The 22,500-nt window shown below is 44.0% G+C and overlaps 1 protein-coding gene across 1 annotated transcript in view; it reads right to left on the reverse strand.

Annotated features, from left to right (window-relative positions):
• Positions 1 to 10,091: 10,091 nt before the first annotated feature.
• arid3c (AT rich interactive domain 3C (BRIGHT-like)) overlaps positions 10,092 to 22,500 on the reverse strand; it is a 104,401-nt gene continuing 91,992 nt past the window's right edge. Inside the window, exons 5-9 of the mRNA XM_084439292.1 lie at positions 17,023 to 17,206; positions 15,675 to 15,919; positions 13,969 to 14,244; positions 10,887 to 10,976; positions 10,092 to 10,275 (exon numbers count right to left, since the gene is read on the reverse strand). Coding sequence (XP_084295418.1) covers positions 10,094 to 10,275; positions 10,887 to 10,976; positions 13,969 to 14,244; positions 15,675 to 15,919; positions 17,023 to 17,206 — 977 coding nt within the window. The 3' untranslated portion in view covers positions 10,092 to 10,093. The remainder of the gene's footprint in view (positions 10,276 to 10,886; positions 10,977 to 13,968; positions 14,245 to 15,674; positions 15,920 to 17,022; positions 17,207 to 22,500) is intronic.

The following is a 22,500-nucleotide window of genomic DNA, read 5'->3' on the forward strand; positions in this document are numbered from 1 at the left end:
AAACAATGTCCACCGGTGAAAAATTGCATGTGTGTGTGCTGTGTGTGTGTGCTGTGTGTGTGTGTGTGTGTGTGTGTGTGTGTGTGTGTGTGCTGTGTGCCTTGTCGCCACTCACTGTGTGGTCGAATAACCCCTCCCCAGGTCCTGTAATCACAATTACATTGAGATGGGAGCAATGATTGAACTATCACTCAAAAAGCTAACACAGAAGCCTCCATCTTTTCTCAAGTGAGAGTTTCTCAATCTTCAACTCTGGTGTTGAGTAGCTTCCTGTGATGCTTCATCCACTATTGGAGTATGAAGGTCATGTAGACCCTGACAGATAAATGCCTAGGAAACTGAATCCCATCACTACATATTAGCTCCGCCTCTGAGAATTCCTCAGTATTTACCTCAGTATTTACCTCAGTATTTACCTCAGTATTTACCTCAGTATTAGACAGAGCAGGACTGTATGAGCCACATCTCACCTGTGCTTCTTTATGCTTGTATGTATTACAGGTCATACTTACTCACTGTCTAACGCACTTCCAGTGTCTAGAAGAAGAGATGATTTTTTGAAAGTTGTTTGTACATTACTTGCATTTACAGTGGCATTGATGAGTCAAATGTCACATGTTGAGACCAGGAAAGAGAGTTAGTCCACCCCGTTGTGTGTACAGTACACTGAAACACAATTGATGGAACAGTTCCCAGATAGCAAGCGGATGTGTAATAATTCTGGGCCATATATGGGCCGGAACTAAGCCACAAGGGCCAGATCCGATACAGATGGCCTGTATATGGCCCAGATCCGCTTGCTATCTGGGTTGTTGCAGATGGTGACATGCTCTACATTATAATAGTGTTCTGACTATTCATGAAATACTAAAAACCTAATGACATCCCATGGTAAGGCAGATGAATGTTATGTAGATATGACTCTCTCAGTCAGATTAGAGGTTTTGAGTGAGCGAGTATGACCTGTCTCTTATTTACTACTTCTCACTAGCTGTCAAAATTAAGCAGGAACTCAAAGCTGATCAAAGCGAACATCAGTTATCCCATTGAATCTTTTTTTCCCTCCTTTCAAAATTGAAAGATGGGCAGTTGGAAGCTTGGTCCAATCACAGACAGAAGAACCATTCCCAAAATGTGAATAGGATAAAGGTGAGGAATTCTGTGTATGGAGGATGATGAATGAGCCTATCAGGTTGCCTTTGAAGTGACCCTCCCCCCCCACCCCAACCCCCCCTTGGGCATTTTGGCCAGCCTAATAAATTTCATTGCAGTCTAACGCTCGACACCACTACACCCTGGGGCAGGCCTCCACAACAGATAGAGGACATTTGATCCGCAGCAACTAGGAGAGCTGCAACTGAACACACAGCTTTAATAATGTGCTCAGGAATTGTCAGACAAGGGAATTGTGTGGGTGTTCAGGACCTGCAGATGCACTTGTTGTTCATCAACATTGTAGTAGCCTCTGTAAATGCCTGTAACACTGAACCTGCTGGTGTCTTAGCGAATGTTACTAATGTGACCTATGAAACAATAGACTGTGGAATAGAAATGTTTTATGTGGCTTTATATGACCTATGTGTGGTACTTAGTTCAAAACGTCCTTACCTTTATTCAAAGCTTTATAGAAACCTTTACTTTAATAACTCTCAGAGCTGCATACAGTACCTGAACAGGAACATAGTTCACAACACAAAATGACAAGAAATTCCTCACATTATTTTCCATTTCATGTAGGTTATTGCAAAAATGCTCCATTCAAATGGTCACAATGGCCATTCTATTAGATGACAAATCGTAATTATGTCTGGGTTGCCTGTCATTGTCTGACATGGCCTTCAAACTCCATTGAATCGACACAATTCCTTTCGCTTTCATCCATATGGCTGCTCAATAAGGCATCCACACAAGCAGACATGTCTTCTGCTTTATGTTCCTATGAACTCTGTTATGGCCTAAAAACGCCAATACAGTATGTCCTTCAACTGGCTTAGGTTGTGCAATCAACATTTTCTCAAAGCCAACATGGTAAACAACAGCTCTTTCATTGTCCTGGAAGTTCTTTCATTTGTTGCACATTCTAAACGTATACAATTATATACAGTGTCGAAGCAGACTTGTATGCAAAAGTACAAATAAAGACACACGACATACATGTCTGTGATTAACTTTAGTTCTTTTCTCTGTAAAGAACCAGCCATTGTCTACAATACAGAAGGGAAAAACTATACCACCAATGTCTTCAATGCGAGGGGGGTGGTAGGAAGTTGGCTGGGTAGAAATATGAGGTAAATGAATGAATATACCAGGCCTCTAGGAAGGTACTGTATGTGCTGAAGTCTCTAATTGGTATTGACAGAACAGGAGCCAGCCTTTCAGACCAGCGGTGCAAGTCCCCCCCTGACAGCTGGGAGGTGATTTTGGTGGAATTCCTCTACCAAGGTTCAGAGGTCACCATCAAAATCAATGGCCACAAAAAAAGCAGACAGGAGAGACAGCAACTTTGTATGTCTCTCTCTTATTGATGGGTCATACGGAGCTTGTACACATGAAGAGACCAGCTCCATGATCAGGGCTCTGAGAACATGTAGGTGGAACCGCATGCTGAGACCAGGCTGCTATACAGGGATGAGAACATGTAGGTGGAACCGTGTTCTGAGACCAGGCTGCTATACAGGGATGAGAACATGTAGGTGGAACCGTGTGCTGAGACCAGGCTGCTATACAGGGATGAGAACATGTAGGTGGAACCGCATGCTGAGACCAGGCTGCTATACAGGGATGAGAACATGTAGGTGGAACCGCATGCTGAGACCAGGCTGCAGGGATGAGAACATGTAGGTGGAACCGTGTTCTGAGACCAGGCTGCTATACCGGGATGAGAACATGTAGGTGGAACCGTGTGCTGAGACCAGGCTGCTATACAGGGATGAGAACATGTAGGTGGAACCGTGTGCTGAGACCAGGCTGCTATACAGGGATGAGAACATGTAGGTGGAACCGCATGCTGAGACCAGGCTGCTATACAGGGATGAGAACATGTAGGTGGAACCGCATGCTGAGACCAGGCTGCTATACACGCTCATCACCGAATACCTTCAGCATCAGTAAAATACTTACACACACACACAAAAAAAGATTTTAAAAAGACACATTTTAACATTTCATATTTTAAAGAGACACTTAAAATGAATTACAGATTATTTACAAGACATAGAACAACTTACACAAGCTAGTATTAATAAAGCTATACCTCACCAGTAACAGTTTCAACAGCATCAGCAGCACAGATCAAGTAAGATTTAGGGATTTTAATTATGGGCCCCTAAACAAAGGTGTGTTAGACCACAGTGAGTGAGAGAGCCAAATCACATTATACTGCTTTCATGTAAATATTTAATTGGATTTGTGGTTTGCAGATGACCCTCGGAGCAATGGTAATCTGATCAATTAGTCACATGACGCCTTGAATACTTGGCTCTGTGGGACAGCGTCAGAGGGCCTGAAGTGGCTCCTCCTCTCCTCCTCTCCTGCTCCTCCAGGCCCTCTCCTCCTCTCCTGCTCCTCCAGGCCCTCTCCTCCTCTCCTCCTCTCCTGCTCCTCCAGGCCCTCTCCTCCTCTCCTGCTCCTCCAGGCCCTAAAGCCCTCTCCTCCTCTCCTGCTCCTCCAGGCCCTCTCCTCCTCTCCTGCTCCTCCAGGCCCTCTCCTCCTCTCCTCCTCTCCTCCTCTCCTGCTCCTCCTCTCCTCCTCTCCTCCTCTCCTGCTCCTCCAGGCCCTAAAGCCCTCTCCTCCTCCTCCAGGCCCTCTCCTCCTCTCCTGCTCCTCCTCTCCTCCTCTCCTCCTCTCCTGCTCCTCCAGGCCCTAAAGCCCTCTCCTCCTCCTCCAGGCCCTCTCCTCCTCTCCTCCTCTCCTGCTCCAGGCCCTCTCCTCCTCTCCTGCTCCTCCAGGCCCTCTCCTCCTCTCCTCCTCTCCTCCTCTCCTCCTCTCCTGCTCCTCCAGGCCCTAAAGCCCTCTCCTCCTCTCCTGCTCCTCCAGGCCCTCTCCTCCTCTCCTGCTCCTCCAGGCCCTCTCCTCCTCTCCTGCTCCTCCAGGCCCTCTCCTGCTCCTCCAGGCCCTAAGGCCCTCTCCTCCTCTCCTGCTCCTCCAGGCCCTCTCCTCCTCTCCTGCTCCTCCAGGCCCTAAGGCCCTCTCCTCCTCTCCTGCTCCTCCAGGCCCTCTCCTCCTCTCCTGCTCCTCCAGGCCCTCTCCTCCTCTCCTGCTCCTCCAGGCCCTAAGGCCCTCTCCTCCTCTCCTCCTCCTCCAGGCCCTAAGGCCCTCTCCTCCTCCTCCAGGCCCTAAGGCCCTCTCCTCCTCTCCTGCTCCTCCAGGCCCTAAGGCCCTCTCCTCCTCTCCTGCTCCTCCAGGCCCTCTCCTCCTCTCCTCCTCTCCTGCTCCTCCAGGCCCTCTCCTCCTCTCCTGCTCCTCCAGGCCCTAAGGCCCTCTCCTCCTCTCCTGCTCCTCCAGGCCCTCTCCTCCTCTCCTCCTCTCCTCCTCCTCCAGGCTGTCCATCCAGGACGGGACCCTGCTGGCCACTGCAGCTGATAACCATCTCCGTCCACTTCCTGTCCTGTCAGTCAGCAGCACAGTGGATAGGGTTAGCCCTAACCCTGACCCTAGCCCTGACCCTAGCCCTGACCCTAGCCCTGACCCTAGCCCTAACCCTGACCCTAGCCCTGACCCTAGCCCTGACCCTAGCCCTGACCCTAACCCTAGCCCTGACCCTAACCCTGACCCTAGCCCTGACCCTAACCCTGACCCTAACCCTAACCCTGACCCTAACCCTGACCCTAGCCCTGACCCTAACCCTAACCCTAACCCTAACCCTAACCCTGACCCTAACCCTAACCCTAACCCCTAACCCTAACCCTAACCCTAACCCTGACCCTAGCCCTGACCCTAACCCTGACCCTAACCCTGACCCTAGCCCTGACCCTAGCCCTGACCCTAGCCCTGACCCTAACCCTGACCCTAGCCCTGACCCTGACCCTAACCCTAACCCTGACCCTAACCCCTAACCCTAACCCTAACCCTAACCCTAACCCTAACCCTAACCCTGACCCTAGCCCTGACCCTAGCCCTGACCCTAACCCTGACCCTAGCGCTGACCCTAACCCTAACCCTGACCCTAGCCCTGTCAGCATTAGTGGGCTCCTAAGCATGCAGTGTGATGTCAGTGGGCCTCACTGTGCAAATTAGACAGGTCCAATAATGTATGTGGGCCCAAACTATTTAAAAAAGCGGTGACAAGTTTCTTTTGTCTTTGCACATCTCCTACAGCAGCTTCAGCCCAGATTGATGGCTTGCTTTACTTTATAGTAGCGCTATTGATTAGGGCTGCAGTTGTCAGTGGTGCATAAAATTAACACTGTGTTATAGGGGCATGGATTTCTGTCAAACCTCTGACAAGATAACCCATTATTGGACGACCGGCTCTAATTTGTTTTTGTTTATTCAGAAGTATAAAGTAACAGTCAACGAGCCCCAATAATAACGCCATTACCTGCAAATCCCAGCAAGCCAATCGACGGCCACTAATCTTGGCCGGCCCTAATTACATCAGGCTTCTCAGCCTTAATTAACCAATCTTTACTCCATTTTAGCCGCTTAATGCAGCACACACCGAGGCATCATTAGTTTAATTGCCTGCGTTTGCCGAATAGGACTTTGACCCTTGTCCTGCAGAGTGGTCAGCTTTTTTTCCCTTTTTTTTTCCAGCACGCCAGTTGCAAAAACTAATTGGCAATTTCCTTTAATTGTGGCACCTGCGTCTGAAAAAAAGGCCATCTGCTCTTTTGATACAATCGTATTATATTCTAATATGTGCATTGGCCAGTAATGCAATTGATATGCTGGTACCATATGTCACCTGATAGACGCCTACCACGCAGACAGCAGCTTCACAGGCTAACATCACATTATCTCTACCCAAGCACACATTAGCTGGATGTGAACTGATCATTTTAGGATGTGATAAATGAACGGTTGGTTTGCCTGATGAAAATCACGTCAGATATCTGAAACTGAAGTATGAATGCACTTTTATTTCAAATTAACCTCCTGTTGCTTATCAGTTTTATTTAAGAGTGTTCAGGACAGGTAACATGTTTTAAAGCCTCTACAGAATTGTAAAATAATTTCAAATTAGAGAGAGCTCATAACAATCCTCTTTGTTAGGTTATATATTCACTATTAATAATTAGAGTAGAATTGAACCGTGATGAATAATTGTACACAGGTCTTCACAGAGTCACACAGAGTCAAGTCACAGTTATTTGTAAAAATGTGTAAAAGGAAATTCTACACATTGAATTCAACACTACATGTGAAAAAACAGTTGATACATTGACATCAAAAACTACATAAAAATGAAAATTGACATCTCAATGAAGTTTAAAGCAGAATTTTATTTCTAAATATGCTACAAGTCAAATGGCAAAACAAAAATCTCTTTCACCTGTTTTTTGATGTTTTTAACCCCTGAGCACCACAATCCAGCTTTCCCATAATGCACTGGATTCATCCAAAACTAACAGAAGGGTAATAAAAGAAAATATTTAAAGCTTCATACACAGCGAATAAAGCCATTATAATATCTAAAATCTACCAGCGTAGCATAGCTAAAATACAAAGTAAACAACATGTTATTTAAGTAAGTACATACGTGAGAATCTTTTTTTCTTTCTGAAGCCAATGCTGTCGTTTCATCTTTGTTCTCTGTAATTGATTATATTCTTTAACAAAGAGCTTGGTTCTTGTTTCTAAGAATCTTTGGTTACAAGAATGACAGTGATTAGATGTTCTTGTTTCACAGCCAGCAAAGCGGTCCAATGATTGGCATCATGTTCAACTGTACCTGCGTCCAGAGTTCAGCAGTGTGGGTTCGGATGAAGAGAAGACAGCCATGAGGAACCCACTGTGCCAGTGCTATTTTTAAACCAATACATCTCTGATATGTCTATCAAAAGCATAATGACACATTATCATAGGAGTAAAAAAAAATGTGCGTATACTTTGTGCCCTATTCTCTTTCTCCCATAAATATACCTATCCGTCCTTCAGGAGAATTCATCTTCACAAACCATTATGGGTCGTTGGATTTTCTGATGTAAGTCGTTGTGGTTCTGCTACATTGAGGATGGATGAACAGGTCATACATTCTTGAGAGAAACAACATGTAGAAACTTGAAGGCCTGAATTTACAACACTGTGCACACGGATACCAAGTTCTGACTTGATATGAAACAACAGAGTTTTCCACTGACATGAATGCATGATTAACATTAAGTGAAGTTAGAGAGATGCTAAGCCTTCAGGTCAGGACTTGGACCTTCGGTTCGATCATTTATCCACACTGTTTCAGAGAATGTAGCAGCTGTTTTGATCAAATATCTGTCATCATCTATAGAACCAGATGGTTTCAGACAGAGCTGTAGCCTAGCCCTAACCCTAACCCTTACCCTAACCCTAACCCTAACCCTAACCCTAGCCTTAACCCTAACCCTGCCCACAGACATTCAATGGAGGATCTCCACTGAGTGTTTTCTTTACCCAAGGATCAGGCCAAGTTGAGGTTGGTCAAACTGGCCGTGTATGATATGAAAAGCTACCTTTACAAAACAGTGGGACACTGATGACAAAAATATAGCCAGACTGAATTTCCTTTTGAGTGGCAGAGTGCATCTGAGCACTTGGTATCTGTGTGCATATTAAACGGGAAGTTATGACAAAATTACTCTCTCCAAAAAATGTCCACATAATGACCTGATTCCCGAACACATTTCAAGTAAACACTGGAATTAACAGAATACAACAGCTTTCAATACCAGAACATACCAGAACACTCAGTGTCACTGATTGAACCTGAAAATTAAATTCATTTCAGTGGCTGATGCTTGTCCTCTGTTGCTGAATTGGTGTGATTTTAAAGTTCAACTTTCTTTTATTTTACATTAAGTTACACAATATATTAACTAACCATGTGTCTTATCAACAGGGATCAGCCCGGAGCTGTGTTGTATTTCATCCTGGCATTTCCCACACAACAAAAACAAACAAGCCATGTGAACAGGTTGCTTTACACTCCATATGGTCCACCATCTCAATACAGATTTTTGTGTTCAAGCAAAGTACATGTGTATGGACTGTGAAGACTACACTTAGAAACTGGCGATTACGTTTGTGGTCATGTTTGTTGGCACAGTCTATAACAAATGAGGTAGATGTGTGTTCATAAAATATTCCCTTCTTTGGTTTAACTATACAAAATATGAAAAAATCCAGTGATCTGTTGAAACAAAAACATTGATTTTGAAGTGGCTTTACAATAAAAATAATAGAAATGAAATATGAGGTATATTTTGTATTCATACTCTATCATGTATATATACAGTTAGATTTGTGAGGTATCTGTCTGTGTTAAAGAGGACTCTTACTAAGGGATTCTAATAAAGTGGTGTAGCTGAATGCAAGGTTGCAGCCCCAGATCGAACATAAAAACAAAATAAATAAAATTTGAAATTATAATGTTTAACAGACTTAATAAAAAGCTATATCTTCAAAACTGTTTCCCATTTCCCTTCACAATAGAGAAAATAACTGATATATTTATGAAGCAAAGCAGAGAGAACGTGAGAAAAAGATGTAGAGAGAGAAAGAGAGAGAAAGCGAGAGAGCGAGAGTAAGGATGTTAGATACAAGTGCATTACTAAAGAATAAGTAAAACTGAATTCTATTCACAATATAAAGCCACCGTGTGATTGATGATTAGATAAGTACTCCAACACTTTTGTCTTGTCCTGCTGCTTTTTGCCCCTATTCTTCCCCCAACTCCCTGGGGGTCACAAAGGTGTTGAAGTGCTCTTACCAATCCTGCGCTTGTTAGATCGGCATTCCTTTTACATTTATTCCTACAGGCTCTGAAAACCAACCCCTACCAGTCGATACCAGCTCAGTTTTGAGCTTCTATATGATTGTAAAATGCCTTAACAAACTGCACTGGTAATTACTGATTGATACTGGATGGAAAATATGTTGCAAGAAATGTCATTAAAAAGAGCCATGCAATCTAAACATCTCTAATGCCGTTAACCTTCCAGTACAGGTTTTGTAATAGGCTCTGACCACAGCTGAGAGTGGAGCAATGTTGTCTTGCTATTGGTTAACCCCAGAAGTGTTCACCATGTCTTAGATATCAATGCCACTCTTGTCGTTGTCCCACACTATCAAACGAGAACTGAATTCAAACATGACCGTCTTCATTAGATTACATCATTGCTGTGATATATTCACCTATAAAAGAAAAATACAGTTCCCTGATTCTGTGGGATGTGCTTTGTCTAAATATTAGTTCAATATTCCTTTACTTTGATCACTTGGTACTCTGACTCTTCTAAGCGTGGATCTCTGCTAGGCTCACACCTCCATCTCATCTCCCCGCCCGGTGGTTCTTTGGTATAAGCTGAAAGCAGCGACATTCTCTGATTTAAAAACAGAGCAAACCAATGATTGTGAGGTGAGTGATATCAGTGGCAAGATGGACTCCACGCGTCGCAGGGGTAACATACCCAGTAGATCAGCCAGCCCCCATTTTAGCTTGAGGTCATAGGTCAAGCGGCCTCACCTGCGTCCACTGTGCCATCGTCCCCTTGTTGATTGTGGCCAAAGATTTGTCGCAAATATAAGTTCGTTGAAGCTGCTCCAAAGTGAGCATCTGGTCTCAGGAAAGTGAAAGACAGCCGACTTCATATGTATACACGCAAAGACCGAAGGCCCTCTAAATACGGCAGCTGTTCAGAGATCAGGAGGCGCAGAGTAAGAGCAAGATCTCTTTTTTCTTTTTCTACGGAAGTATTTTCTCTGTAAATAAAACTTTTTCTCCTCTAAATTCTTTGGACTGGAATAAGGGAGCGGTGAGGGATGGATGGGAGAGGAGCCACCTTCAAAAACAATGGAAATCCTGCCCTAAATATCTCAAACTCCCTGTCTTTAGAAGGGACGGGCGGAGGGGGGGGGGGGCGGGTTAGGGGAGGCGGGGATGGAGGGGAGGAGAGGGAGCTCAGGGCGAGGAGTTTCCATGTCCGTGGACCGAAGACGAGGAGGAGGTGGAGGAGGAGGATGAGCAGGATGGTTGGTTCTGCATGGTCAATCCCGGACTGGTCTTTCCCTGAGAACTGGCATGGTTGCCCCGGAGACCACCCGGAATCCCTGGAATGGGAGGCTTCCGAGCAAACAGGACCCCTGGGAAATCAGAACCAACAGGAAACCACGTTGGCAAGAGATACTTTCATTATGTCACATGCATAGTCCTGTCTTAGCTTGGATACCATCTTAACATGTAAAATCACTGAGTATTCTGAAACTCAAACCCTTTCAGTGAGGTCTACGGGTTCAAGCGTGACGTTTCAACAGCTCCAGACTACAGCGGGCCTGATTACAGTGGGAGTTAATCTGGGCGGGATCAGATGGATCAGCCCTGGTCTTCACCTTGCTGGACATCACAACTAGATATGATGGCCTCTTCAGATCCACTGGAAGTTTCCACTGGGCTTATGCCATGACATGAATTGCCTATCTTTAGGTAATTACAGCCCCTTCGCTCGAAGGCACAAGCAGCAGTTCTCTCTTCCCTTCTCTCCCAGGAACGTAAGACAATAAGCTCCATCGACCCCAAATCCACAGGCCCAATTCTGAGATATTTAACTTTTTTAACTCTATTGGACTGCCACTTCATTACGATGGATTTTATAGCAAAGACATCAAATTGTATGGAGGACTAGGCACCAGGGTACTGCTATAACTTATTGAATTTCCTGCCTGCAATTACATCAGCAAACGGCCCCTCTATTTACCTGTGTAGACAACTCCATTTATTTCTATTGACATGTTGATGCTGCTAATGCCGCTGGTAGACAGGTTCAATGCGGTCTCTTGTCTATCATCTGTCAAGAGAGGAGGCAGAGAGCGAGAGAGAGAAAAACTCAATATGAGCATTTAGAAAAGGAACACAAGAAGCAAGAGCGAGCGGTCCGGCGGGATATTGGCGATAACTCAGAGAGTGACAGGATAAGGAGCACTTTATTAAAGAGTTCTGAGGGAGGAAGAACTGTCAAAAGATGTTGCCGCCACTTGTACATGCGGGTTATCTCTCGAGGCACATGAATGAATCCTATCATGAAACACAGACAGGTACTCAAAAACAGATGCAGCTTGACATAAAAAAAATACACAATATCTATTGGTAGAAAATGCAATCAACTACAAATGTGTCCACTTTCCTAACAGTACCGCTATCAAAGGGACACCTGCAGATATTCTTTGGTCACTAGAAAATAACAGTGTTTGGACGTAATCTTCAAATTACAGTGTTTATATCAGAGGGCTATACAGCTAGACAGGCAGTGGGTGGAATTAACCTCTGAAAGATTCTAACTCATTTTCCCATCAAGAGTGAGGTGCACAGCCCTCTATTATGACTAATACACGAGAGGCGGTCATGCAGAAAGAAATGATATCACACATGAGCGAATAGGCCACTCATTCTTCCTTTAGCCTCTATCATTAAGTAATGTGTGACTTATGGCTTGTCACGGGCCAGGCCCCCTGTGCCCATCAACATGACGCTAGCCGGACAGCATTATGACTCATGACATCCTGGTATTTCTGCCTCAGGTGATGGAGCTCTGCATTTCTTCATAACATCTGTGAAGTCGACACCAAATTGCAGATGTTATGATGAATTATGTGCATTAGCGGTTTGGGTATTTCACAGAGTATCTCACCCCATCATCTTATGAAACAGCATTACTTGACTGGATACCACCCACTGAGCTAACCCTCATTTGATTCAAGTAGAGGGTGGGGAAAAGTCCACAAATCGAAGGATTAACTGTTGTTGACACCAAATGATAGAAAATACTTACAGTGTACAGAGTTTTAGATAAACAAAACAGTGATTTTAAAGTGACATGACTGTAAGACAAGTTGTTAAAATAATTAAAATGCATAAGAGAGCTTTCCACTAGGGCTATTCAATCCAATTCCATCATGTGTGATTTGAGTTTTTATGTGTGTGATGGCTCAGACAGCCCAGAGAGAACGGGGGTGAATCAACTCTTTGAATGAGAACTCTTGAGCCACTCAGTGTTACTGATTGACCAATCAACTACCAACTAAGGAAACCAGGAAGGACTTCATCCTCAAGTACTTTGGCCAATAATAGAACAGCTCTTCTCTTTACAAATAGTGCAGAAGTCCCACCCTTTCCTTCTTTGAAGTTGCAGAACAAACTGAAATAATTGACACAATTCAACAGCTAGCCCCTTGAAGATGGGGTGTGACTCTATTTTCAGTAGTAGCCATGCTAACCTCTAGAATGCTAACAATGCTAACGCTAACAATGCTAAACCTCTAGCATGTTAGCAATGATAACGGCTGGCACATTGAGACATATATACATAGACACCGCATTGGCCTTTGGATCGTACATCAACGTTGCTGCCATGTTGTATCTGAATGTCCTGAATTTGTACTGTCCTGTCTGCACATTGCCCACTGCTGCTCATTGTTGAATAAACTACTGTGAGCTGTCATCCAGTGTGAGTAAAGTACTGGGAGCTGTCATCCAGTGTGAGTAAAGTACTGGGAGCTGTCATCCAGGGTGAATGAAGTACTGGGAGCTGTCATCCAGGGTGAATGAAGTACTGGGAGCTGTCATCCAGTGTGAGTAAAGTACTGGGAGCTGTCATCCAGTGTGAGTAAAGTACTGGGAGCTGTCATCCAGTGTGAGTAAAGTACTGGGAGCTGTCATCCAGTGTGAGTAAACTACTGTGAGCTGTCATCCAGTGTGAGTTAAGTACTGTGAGCTGTCATCCAGGGTGAATGAAGTACTGGGAGCTGTCATCCAGGGTGAATGAAGTACTGGGAGCTGTCATCCAGTGTGAGTAAAGTACTGGGAGCTGTCATCCAGTGTGAGTAAAGTACTGTGAGCTGTCATCCAGTGTGAGTAAAGTACTGGGAGCTGTCATCCAGTGTGAGTAAAGTACTGGGAGCTGTCATCCAGTGTGAGTAAAGTACTGGGAGCTGTCATCCAGTGTGAGTAAAGTACTGTGAGCTGTCATCCAGTGTGAGTAAAGTACTGGGAGCTGTCATCCAGTGTGAGTAAAGTACTGTGAGCTGTCATCCAGTGTGAGTAAAGTACTGGGAGCTGTCATCCAGTGTGAGTAAAGTACTGGGAGCTGTCATCCAGGGTGAATGAAGTACTGGGAGCTGTCATCCAGTGTGAATGAAGTACTGGGAGCTGTCATCCAGGGTGAGTAAAGTACTGGGAGCTTTTTTTTCCCCTCCAAACCCCGCCCATTTCCACAATGTAACTGTAGATGTAAAAGTAAATGTCTGCACATTTCATGTACATTAAATTATAAAATGATTATATATGGGCGTCTTAATACGAAAGTATTACCATATCCATATCCATGCTTGACAAACATGAGTTTTTACAACTCTTTATGACAATGAATTATTTTCCACCACATAAGTAACTCAGTTCATGTACGCCTAGCGTTGATACACACTCCTCTCTGGAGCGTCTAGCAGTGATTAAAGCCTAACTATCGAGATTCTCAGTAGCTGGAGACAAAACCCTCTTCTTCTCCAATATGGCGGCGACGTTGACGTATCGCAGCAGCGGTCCGAAGCATCAGCGCGTCGTCTATGTGCACGCTGTATGTCTGTGCTCTAGCATGCTAGCAATGCTAACCCTGCTAGCTCCAGCCACCTACCTGCCCCAGCATGCTAGCAATGCTAACCCTGCTAGCTCCAGCCACCTACCTGCCCCAGCATGCTAGTGATGCTAACCCTGCTAGCTCCAGCCACCTACCTGCCCCAGCATGCTAGTGATGCTAACCCTGCTAGCTCCAGCCCACACGGCCTCACCTCTGTTGTTGAGTTTGATGTTCATGGGCAGCTGGGTGGCCATGGCCAGGAGGTTCTGCTGCAGCGCGTGCTGCATGAGTCTCTGCTGCTCCTCCGCCATCATCATCATCTTCTTCTCCGGTGGCTCCCCGCTCTCCAGCTTGTCCCGGAGCTGCTCCAGGGCGGCGGCCTGCACGGCGGCCTGGGCCGCTACTGCCTGCGCGGCGGCGTGGTGCCCGCCCAGGGACATGGGCATGCCCATGCGGCCTGATAGGCAGCTGGACATCAGGGACTCCTCTGCAGGGAGGAGAGGGGGTAAGGCTGTTAACGTCTCAGGGGGGCATGGGGCAGGTTTAAGGCTCAGGTGTTAACGTCTCAGGGGGGCATGGGGCAGGTTTAAGGCTCAGGTGTTAACGTCTCAGGGGGGCATGGGGCAGGTTTAAGGCTCAGGTGTTAACGTCTCAGGGGGGCATGGGGCAGGTTTAAGGCTCAGGTGTTAACGTCTCAGGGGGGCATGGGGCAGGTTTAAGAGACTGTTCCAAGGGATGGTTGACCAACATAGATTTATAATTAATAATATCATATAATTATAGTGTAATTTGTAAATTTGTAACTTGTAAATTACTCATTTGTAAATTGAGTATCGAAGTTTATCTGTAATACTGTAGGTCGCCAGCAATATTTCACTGTAATGTTCACATACACGTGACAAACAAAGACATATTTAATCTTGAATCTAAACTTGACAAAAATTATCTTTCAAAAGATAGTTTTGGCTCGCCACCCACCCTGGGAAAACCCTGATAAAAAAACAACAATCTTTATATTATAACAATATTTGAAGAACCGTATTCAGGCCCTGGTAGAATTTATGAAACGGTCCCAATTTGAACCTTTGTTTGGTGAAATCAACCTTGAACAAGACAATGGTTCCTAAAGGGCTTTACAGCGGGTTCTCATAAAGGAATGGCTGCAAAAGCCCTTTGTCATTCTAGGTAGCACCTTATTGTCTTAGTGTGGTGATGGACATATAATAATAATAATAATAATAATAATAATAATATAATGAATCCTGTAGAAAATGTAGCCTCTGTGTGGAGTTTGATTTGTGACGCGTTGATGAACACTTGATCACAAGGCGAGGCCTCGTCTTTTCTATCTATAGTTGTTTGTGTGCCCCACCTCTCCTTGAGGGCCTATTATTGAACACCTCCCATGGTCTTTGTTTTTCAATACGCCCCTCTGGGAAAATGTCAGCGCTGGTATGAGGAAGTCCTTCAAGATGTTTCCTCTTTGGTGTGATGACCATGCAGACATGAATATGAATGGCTGGCACGGGGCTGTTGAGAAACCATCTGAGACGGCAGAGGACTTCCTCTCCTGTGGGTTTGTAATGATGCAACGCTGTCTCAGAGGGAGACCGTGATCTACATTACGTCCTGCACAACATTTTTGGCAGATATTTATGGGAAGAGGAATGTTGTCATTGCTCAAACTGAACCAAATATAGGCCTAGAATAAGAAAATAAAGAATGTGGTTTTGTGTGGGATTCTTTGGACTAAATTTGGCTTGGTCCTCCAATTAAGATGCTTTAAAAAATACATTTAAATGGAATCTGGATTATTATCAGCCCAACCTGCTACTCATATTTTCCACAAAGCGAGCATGTTCACAGCGCAGCTGCAGGCTGGAATGGTCAGCGAGCAGAAACCAGCAAGTCTCTCACCTTTCTTGATGGCCGGGGCCTGGGAGGCGTGGCCGCCGTTGGGCGTGGGCATGGCGAGGTGAGGCATGTGCATCTTGGGGGAGGAGAGCAGGGTGGGCGTGCCCACGGGGGAGTAGTTGAAGATGGCCGAGCCGTAGCTCTGTCGCCGGCCCTCCCGCCGGTTGCTGTCGATAGCTGCCTGGAGCTCGCCTGGGGAGCTCAGCCCGCGCTTCTCACATTCATACGGGTAGAGGTACTTCATATACCTGGGGGGGAGAGGGGTTACTTTAGGGGTTCATACGGGTAGAGGTACTTCATATACCTGGGGGGTAGAGGGGTTACTTTAGGGGTTCATAAGGGTAGAGGTACTTCATATACCTGGGGGGTAGAGGGGTTACTTTAGGGGTTCATACTTTTGGGGATCATACTGTAACAACAAACAGCACTGGATAGTCTTTGAAACCAGTGTTAGTGTTCAGTAATTTTATTTATAAATCATTTTAATCGTGAGAATATCTCAAAGTGCTGGGGTTTATTGGGGGTTATGTCCCATATTTCTTCCTACTTCCCTTCCTGGTAAAGTGCTACAGGAGGGTTAGGGTTAGGGTTAGGGTTAGGGTCACTCACTCTAGCTCTGTCAAGGAAGGCTGAGCCCTGTAACCGCTGGAAACTGGGGCGGAAAAAAAGAAAGGCCCCTTTAAGGACGATGTCATTGCTTTCAATGACCGTCTTAAGGATCAACGTGTGCAAACAAGCAGTGTCGGCCATCATGGTCAGGAGGACTGCGCACTTCAAATCCCCTAAACACCAGACCACTATAATTATCAAGTAGCATTCAGGTGAGATAGGCAGTATAGGTAGTTATACACCATCTTGCCAGACAAATAAATGTTATTGTGCTTATCAAGTGTCTGGGCAAACACACGTAAAGCAATGCTGATAGACGGTGAAAAACTGGTCTGCAATTATATATAAGTAGTGTGCCTTGCTATTACAAGACAAAGTGCTTCACAGGCAAAACATTCAAATACCGTTTCACTTGTAATCTTTACGATTCAGCAAAATTCCTTTTTTTTTTTTTTTTTGCATGGGCAATGTACAAAAGTCAGCTTATTATCTACCCTCTTGCATCTGTATACTGTACACACACACACACACACACACACACACACACACACACACATACATTAACATACATTCACATACATTCACATATCTAACACGTGCTTTGCCCTCACAGCTGAAAGCTGTTTTAGTTCTTTGCTAGCCCATGTTATCAGGGTTAGGGTTAGGGTTAGGGTTAGGGGTTAGGGTTAGGGTTAGGTGTTATCAGCCATCCAAGGTTATGGCCTCCAGGCTCACTACTCACTGTGTTCGGAGAGTGAAAGCTGCACTGGTGATTGAGGTAGGGAGGTTGAGGCCTTTGGTGATCTCGCGCCATATTTTCTTATTGATGACCTCCACTAAGCCGCCTTTTTCGGTGACAAGCTTGTAGAGCGTGTAGAGATCCAACACCTGCTTTGCCATGATAGGAATCCGATTCACTGGAGTCCCTGCAGAAAGCAAACACAATATCCACAATCAATGCCATTAACTTGGGAGCTCATCGATGGGGCTTCTCAGGCTTCTTATAAGGCCAATTTATCTAGAGCCTGTCAAATGTCTGTCTGACAGCTTTGTTAGCAGGAAATATTACTTTTGGAAAACTCAAGAATGGTTGTTGTATGCTGTTTTTTATCAGTAAATCCTGGAATCAAAATACAGCTATGTTGTGGATCTCTTATAATGTGACATAGTGTCTCAGACAGACAGACAGACAGACAGAGATCCACATTTTTACACAGATTGGGTAAAAGATTATAACCTTCACAGAACATTGTGGATGTGACAGAGAACATTCATTGGCTGATTTGTGATTTGCGAACAAACACTGACAATCAACATGGAGGTAAGATGAGATAATAAAATAGAATAGAACAAGAATCAAGTCCAAATAACAGCAATAAACAAATTAAACATGTGAAGTAAATAACTATAAGAACTATAAAAACTACTATAAGAACTAATTATAAAAACTATCCAATGTAAAGTGACAAATGACAGGGGCGTCCAAGTCAAGAATGGAAGGGGAGGGGTTCAGAAAAACGACCCTTCCTCATAGACTAGAGAAAACATTCACCCTCACTCACTGTTAATACCCAGAAGTCCATTATTGACATCACTCCACTCTCTCACCCTTAACTTCAAAAAACAACTTTAAAAAAGAAAACAGAAAATCAAAAACTTTAAAATAGAAAACAGAAAATCACTGACAAATAAAGAACTGATCTTCCTTTGTTTTATTCTCTCCAGCCCGCCTCTTAATTAGAAGAATAAAAGGGTCCAGATAATAATTTGTACTCGCAATTTAATGCGTAGCCATAAAGAGTGAAGGGCCGGCCTTTGTGTGGATTCGGGAGAGGCTGACCCTGAGATAATTAACCTGCATTCTGCTGATAGAGTTCCACTGTCCCCATCGGATTTACCATAATAGCAATCAATAGCGGCAGAAATATAGTGCAAACAACAGCAACGCAGCCCATACAGTGAGGGGAGGGCGTGAAGTATCGTCTGAAGCAGTAAAAACACATTAATTAAGCCTGGTAATTACGGCTTCATGCTGCCGCGCTGGCGTGGGAGCAGAGACACTATTAAAACAAAAGACTCATCTGCCCTCTCCTCACACACTATTCTGACATTATATCACTCATCTGCCCTCTCCTCACACACTATTCTGACATTATATCACTCATCTGCCCTCTCCTCACACACTATTCTGACATTATATCACTCATCTGCCCTCTCCTCACACACTATTCTGACATTATATCACTCATCTGCCCTCTCCTCACACACTATTCTGACATTATATCACTCATCTGCCCTCTCCTCACACACTATTCTGACATTATATCACTCATCTGCCCTCTCCTCACACACTATTCTGACATTATATCTAAAGTAGCGACGGCTAAAAGCTATCCACTGTTTTTTCCATCTTCACACTAAACTGTGTGTGTATCACAGTCTACTGTGGTGAAAGTGCTCTCAGGTGATTTGACAGAAAAAAGAAAAGACAAAGAAGGTGAATGGACATATTTAGAAAAATGCTCAAATGAAGACTGAGATTCTTGATTGACTGTTATTCAAACGTCAGGCTGGAGTTGCGGTGCTAGTATACTGTCCTGTAAGTATACTATAGTATACTGTAGTAGTACTGTCCTGTAAGTATACTATAGTATAGGGTAGTAGTACTGTCCTGTAAGTATACTGTAGTATACTGTAGTAGTATAGGGTAGTATACTGTAGTATACTGTAGTAGTATAGGGTAGTATACTGTCCTGTAAGTATACTGTAGTAGTATAGGGTAGTATACTGTCCTGTAAGTATACTGTAGTAGTATAGGGTAGTATACTGTAGTAGTATAGGGTAGTATACTGTAGTAGTATACTGTAGTAGTATAGGGTAGTATACTGTCCTGTAAGTATACTGTAGTATACTGTAGTAGTACTGTCCTGTAAGTATACTGTAGTATACTGTAGTAGTATAGGGTAGTATACTGTCCTGTAAGTATACTGTAGTAGTATAGGGTAGTATACTGTAGTAGTATAGGGTAGTATACTGTAGTAGTATAGGGTAGTATACTGTAGTAGTATACTGTAGTAGTATAGGGTAGTATACTGTCCTGTAAGTATACTGTAGTATACTGTAGTAGTACTGTCCTGTAAGTATACTGTAGTATACTGTAGTAGTATAGGGTAGTATACTGTCCTGTAAGTATACTGTAGTAGTATAGGGTAGTATACTGTAGTAGTATAGGGTAGTATACTGTAGTAGTATACTGTAGTAGTATAGGGTAGTATACTGTATTAGTATAGGGTAGTATACTGTAGTAGTATACTGTAGTAGTATAGGGTAGTATACTGTCCTGTAAGTATACTGTAGTATACTGTAGTAGTACTGTCCTGTAAGTATACTGTAGTATACTGTAGTAGTATAGGGTAGTATACTGTCCTGTAAGTATACTGTAGTAGTATAGGGTAGTATACTTTCCTGTAGGTCAGTCAGTCCAAACTCACCCAGAAGAACGTGACACCGAGGCCTTGAGTATTTCTAACAAAAGGATGCATAAAAAACTCTCAACTCCCCCCTCACCCTCTGGCGCTATCTGTAACACCGCTGTGTTATAATGCTGAATCCTGCCTTTGATCTATAAAACAATTATTTCTGGGAATGTACAAAGGCTAACCAAACGAGCATGGGGCAATAAATAAAAGACTAGCCCCAAAAGCCTTTGTCTGGCAGAATCTGAACCCAGACAAGCCTCTTAAAACGAGATTTATGTCCTTTCGATACTGGCGGTGATGTATTTGTCTGTGCGATTCTGTGAAAGAGATATCCAGAATACAAGAGGAGGCTGAGGAGGACAGGCTTTTGTCAGCAGGAACAATCTGATCAGACCATGGATCATTATGACAATGAGAGATGGTGGATTGAGGAGAAACAGCTCATACACTCTAACGCCGGTCTTCTGGTTAATCGCTCACTTGCGAGAAGCTGTGAAGCGGGTTGTAATTGGAGCCATGAAGAGACTGGGGCCCCGGTGCTAATCATCTCTGTGCTTGGCTACATCGCTGATGCCTTCACTTCGCACCAGGAGCCGATAATGGGATGGGAATTTCTCCTCCTCATTGACTTTGCTCTTTTAACCCATGAAATGAACGATTAATGCAGCGACGTGGGGAAAAACAACTGTTTATCTGCTTCTGTATAACCTCCTAATTGAAGAGGCAAGCAGCGAGCGCTGAGCTTGAATAACTACTATTTTCTGAAAGGATTTTGTTTAAGGAAGGCTGATGCACTCTCCATCAGGCTCAGCCCTTATGCCAACATCTAATCAACATCCAGTTTTGGTTGATATCTGATGACTTGTCAATGGCCAGAATTGTGCATGAAATAAGTAGTGTCGAAACTCACTGACACTGATTTATATAGAAGTTCAGATGTGAGGAAAAGTGTGTGGTTCTGCCCAGCCTGCTACCTGCACCGTGAGGAAACAGTATTTAGTGTTCAGTGGTTGAAACACTGAGGAAACTAAGTTGAGGTTAGGGATGTTTGATTAGACTTTTTAAAAAAAAGCTATATTAAAAAAAATAGGTTTCAGTTCTCTTTTTTGTAAATGTCAGTGTCCGTCTTATTAATACACCCAGTATAAACAAGAGGAAACGCATTTCCTTGCTTTTCCCAAACTCAAACAACTCAACTACAGAACTACTGGGTTGGTCTTCTATAGGAGGCAACGTTTCCTGATGTACTTCGTATGAGTCTAATACTGTACATCCCATTCCTTCAAGTACACTAAGAGACAAACAACTTCTCCTGTAAAGCATCCCAACGATTCCCACCCTTCTGAGAACAAAACACTTTGAAACGCCTCAACTTAAAAAAGCTGCTTTAAAGGAAGGAAGGAAAGGAATGGGAGAAGCCGTGAGAGAAGCTCCAGACCTGGGGGAATATTTAGTGTTCCAGCGATCGAACACTCGGTCCGTCTTTCAGCGAACTCTGAGGCAGATCCTTTCTTCCTCATCTTGCTATCCCAGGTAATTACATCAGGGGACAAAAGTTGACTTATTCGCAAGAAAGTGCTGATGGGAGCTGTTGGGGGCAGTAATGAATTAATACCCTGAGCCTTGAGCAAACAGTAAATCAAACAGGATATTTATCAGGACACAAAAGAGGCTAACAGTCTCATTGTCCGGCCAGGCTGGATGAAAAGCTCCATCCCTCCTCCAGCAACACTAAAGTACAGCAACAAACCTGTTTACTTTCCGCCTGAAAGATGCACACGTATGTGTCCACACTATCTCACTATAAACACTCACTATTTTCAGCTGTGTTTAATGTAATTATACATCTAATCTGGGTTTAGCCAAGTAGAAATAGGATAATTTGTTATGAGAAATGTTGGGGGACAGGCATGATCGTGTTGAGTTGTAATGACGCCGGAGAAGCTAACGGTAGATATCAGCACTTCTTCACACCCTCTGCAGTGCCGTGAACAGACCAGAATCTCAGCTGCGCACGGTGCTCAGATCAAATGTGTCATGTCAAAATGGAGCACTGATGGCTTCAAACCCAGAACAACTCTCCCAGCTCATCTAGAAAAAAACTAATCTAACTTCATAAAAATCTGATTGTCAATGTGAATAGGACTCAACCTGGTGTAAATGATCTTAGCCCAACACTTAAAAACGACGTCTTCAACTTGATTACTTGGTTCAGTTGAGAATGTGTTGTTCAGTGGTAACATCTTTCAGTATAATGATGAATAGAGAAGATGCTGTATGTCACACATGATGCAGCTAATGTCACCAGAAATCCCCCCAAACATCACACTTCTGTTACTGTCCATCACAGTCCAGACCTTTGCTATTCTAGGTCAGTGGAAACTGCTTATAATGCTCACGTCTGTCCGGGTCAAAGTGATCAAATCAAATCAAACTTTCAGCTAACCCTAACCCTTTCAGCTAACCCTAACCCTAACCCTTTCAGCTAACCCTAACCCTAACCCTTTCAGCTAACCCTAACCCTAACCCTTTCAGCTAACCCTAACCCTAACCCTTTCAGCTAACCCTAACCCTAACCCTTTCAGTGCATTTCATACACAAAGGCAAAACAACGCTCTTTAAAGAGAGAGAGGGGGGTGGGGGGAAGAGTTCATTTGCAAAAGCAGCTATCTCTGTTTTGATACATTTTGATGAATAATTTATTCAGTGAAATATCCATATCAAATATCAATCAAACTGCA

Source organism: Borostomias antarcticus, assembly GCF_949987555.1.
Source record: "Borostomias antarcticus genome assembly, chromosome: 6".
In the NCBI taxonomy this organism is placed as follows: Eukaryota; Metazoa; Chordata; class Actinopteri; order Stomiiformes; family Stomiidae; genus Borostomias; species Borostomias antarcticus.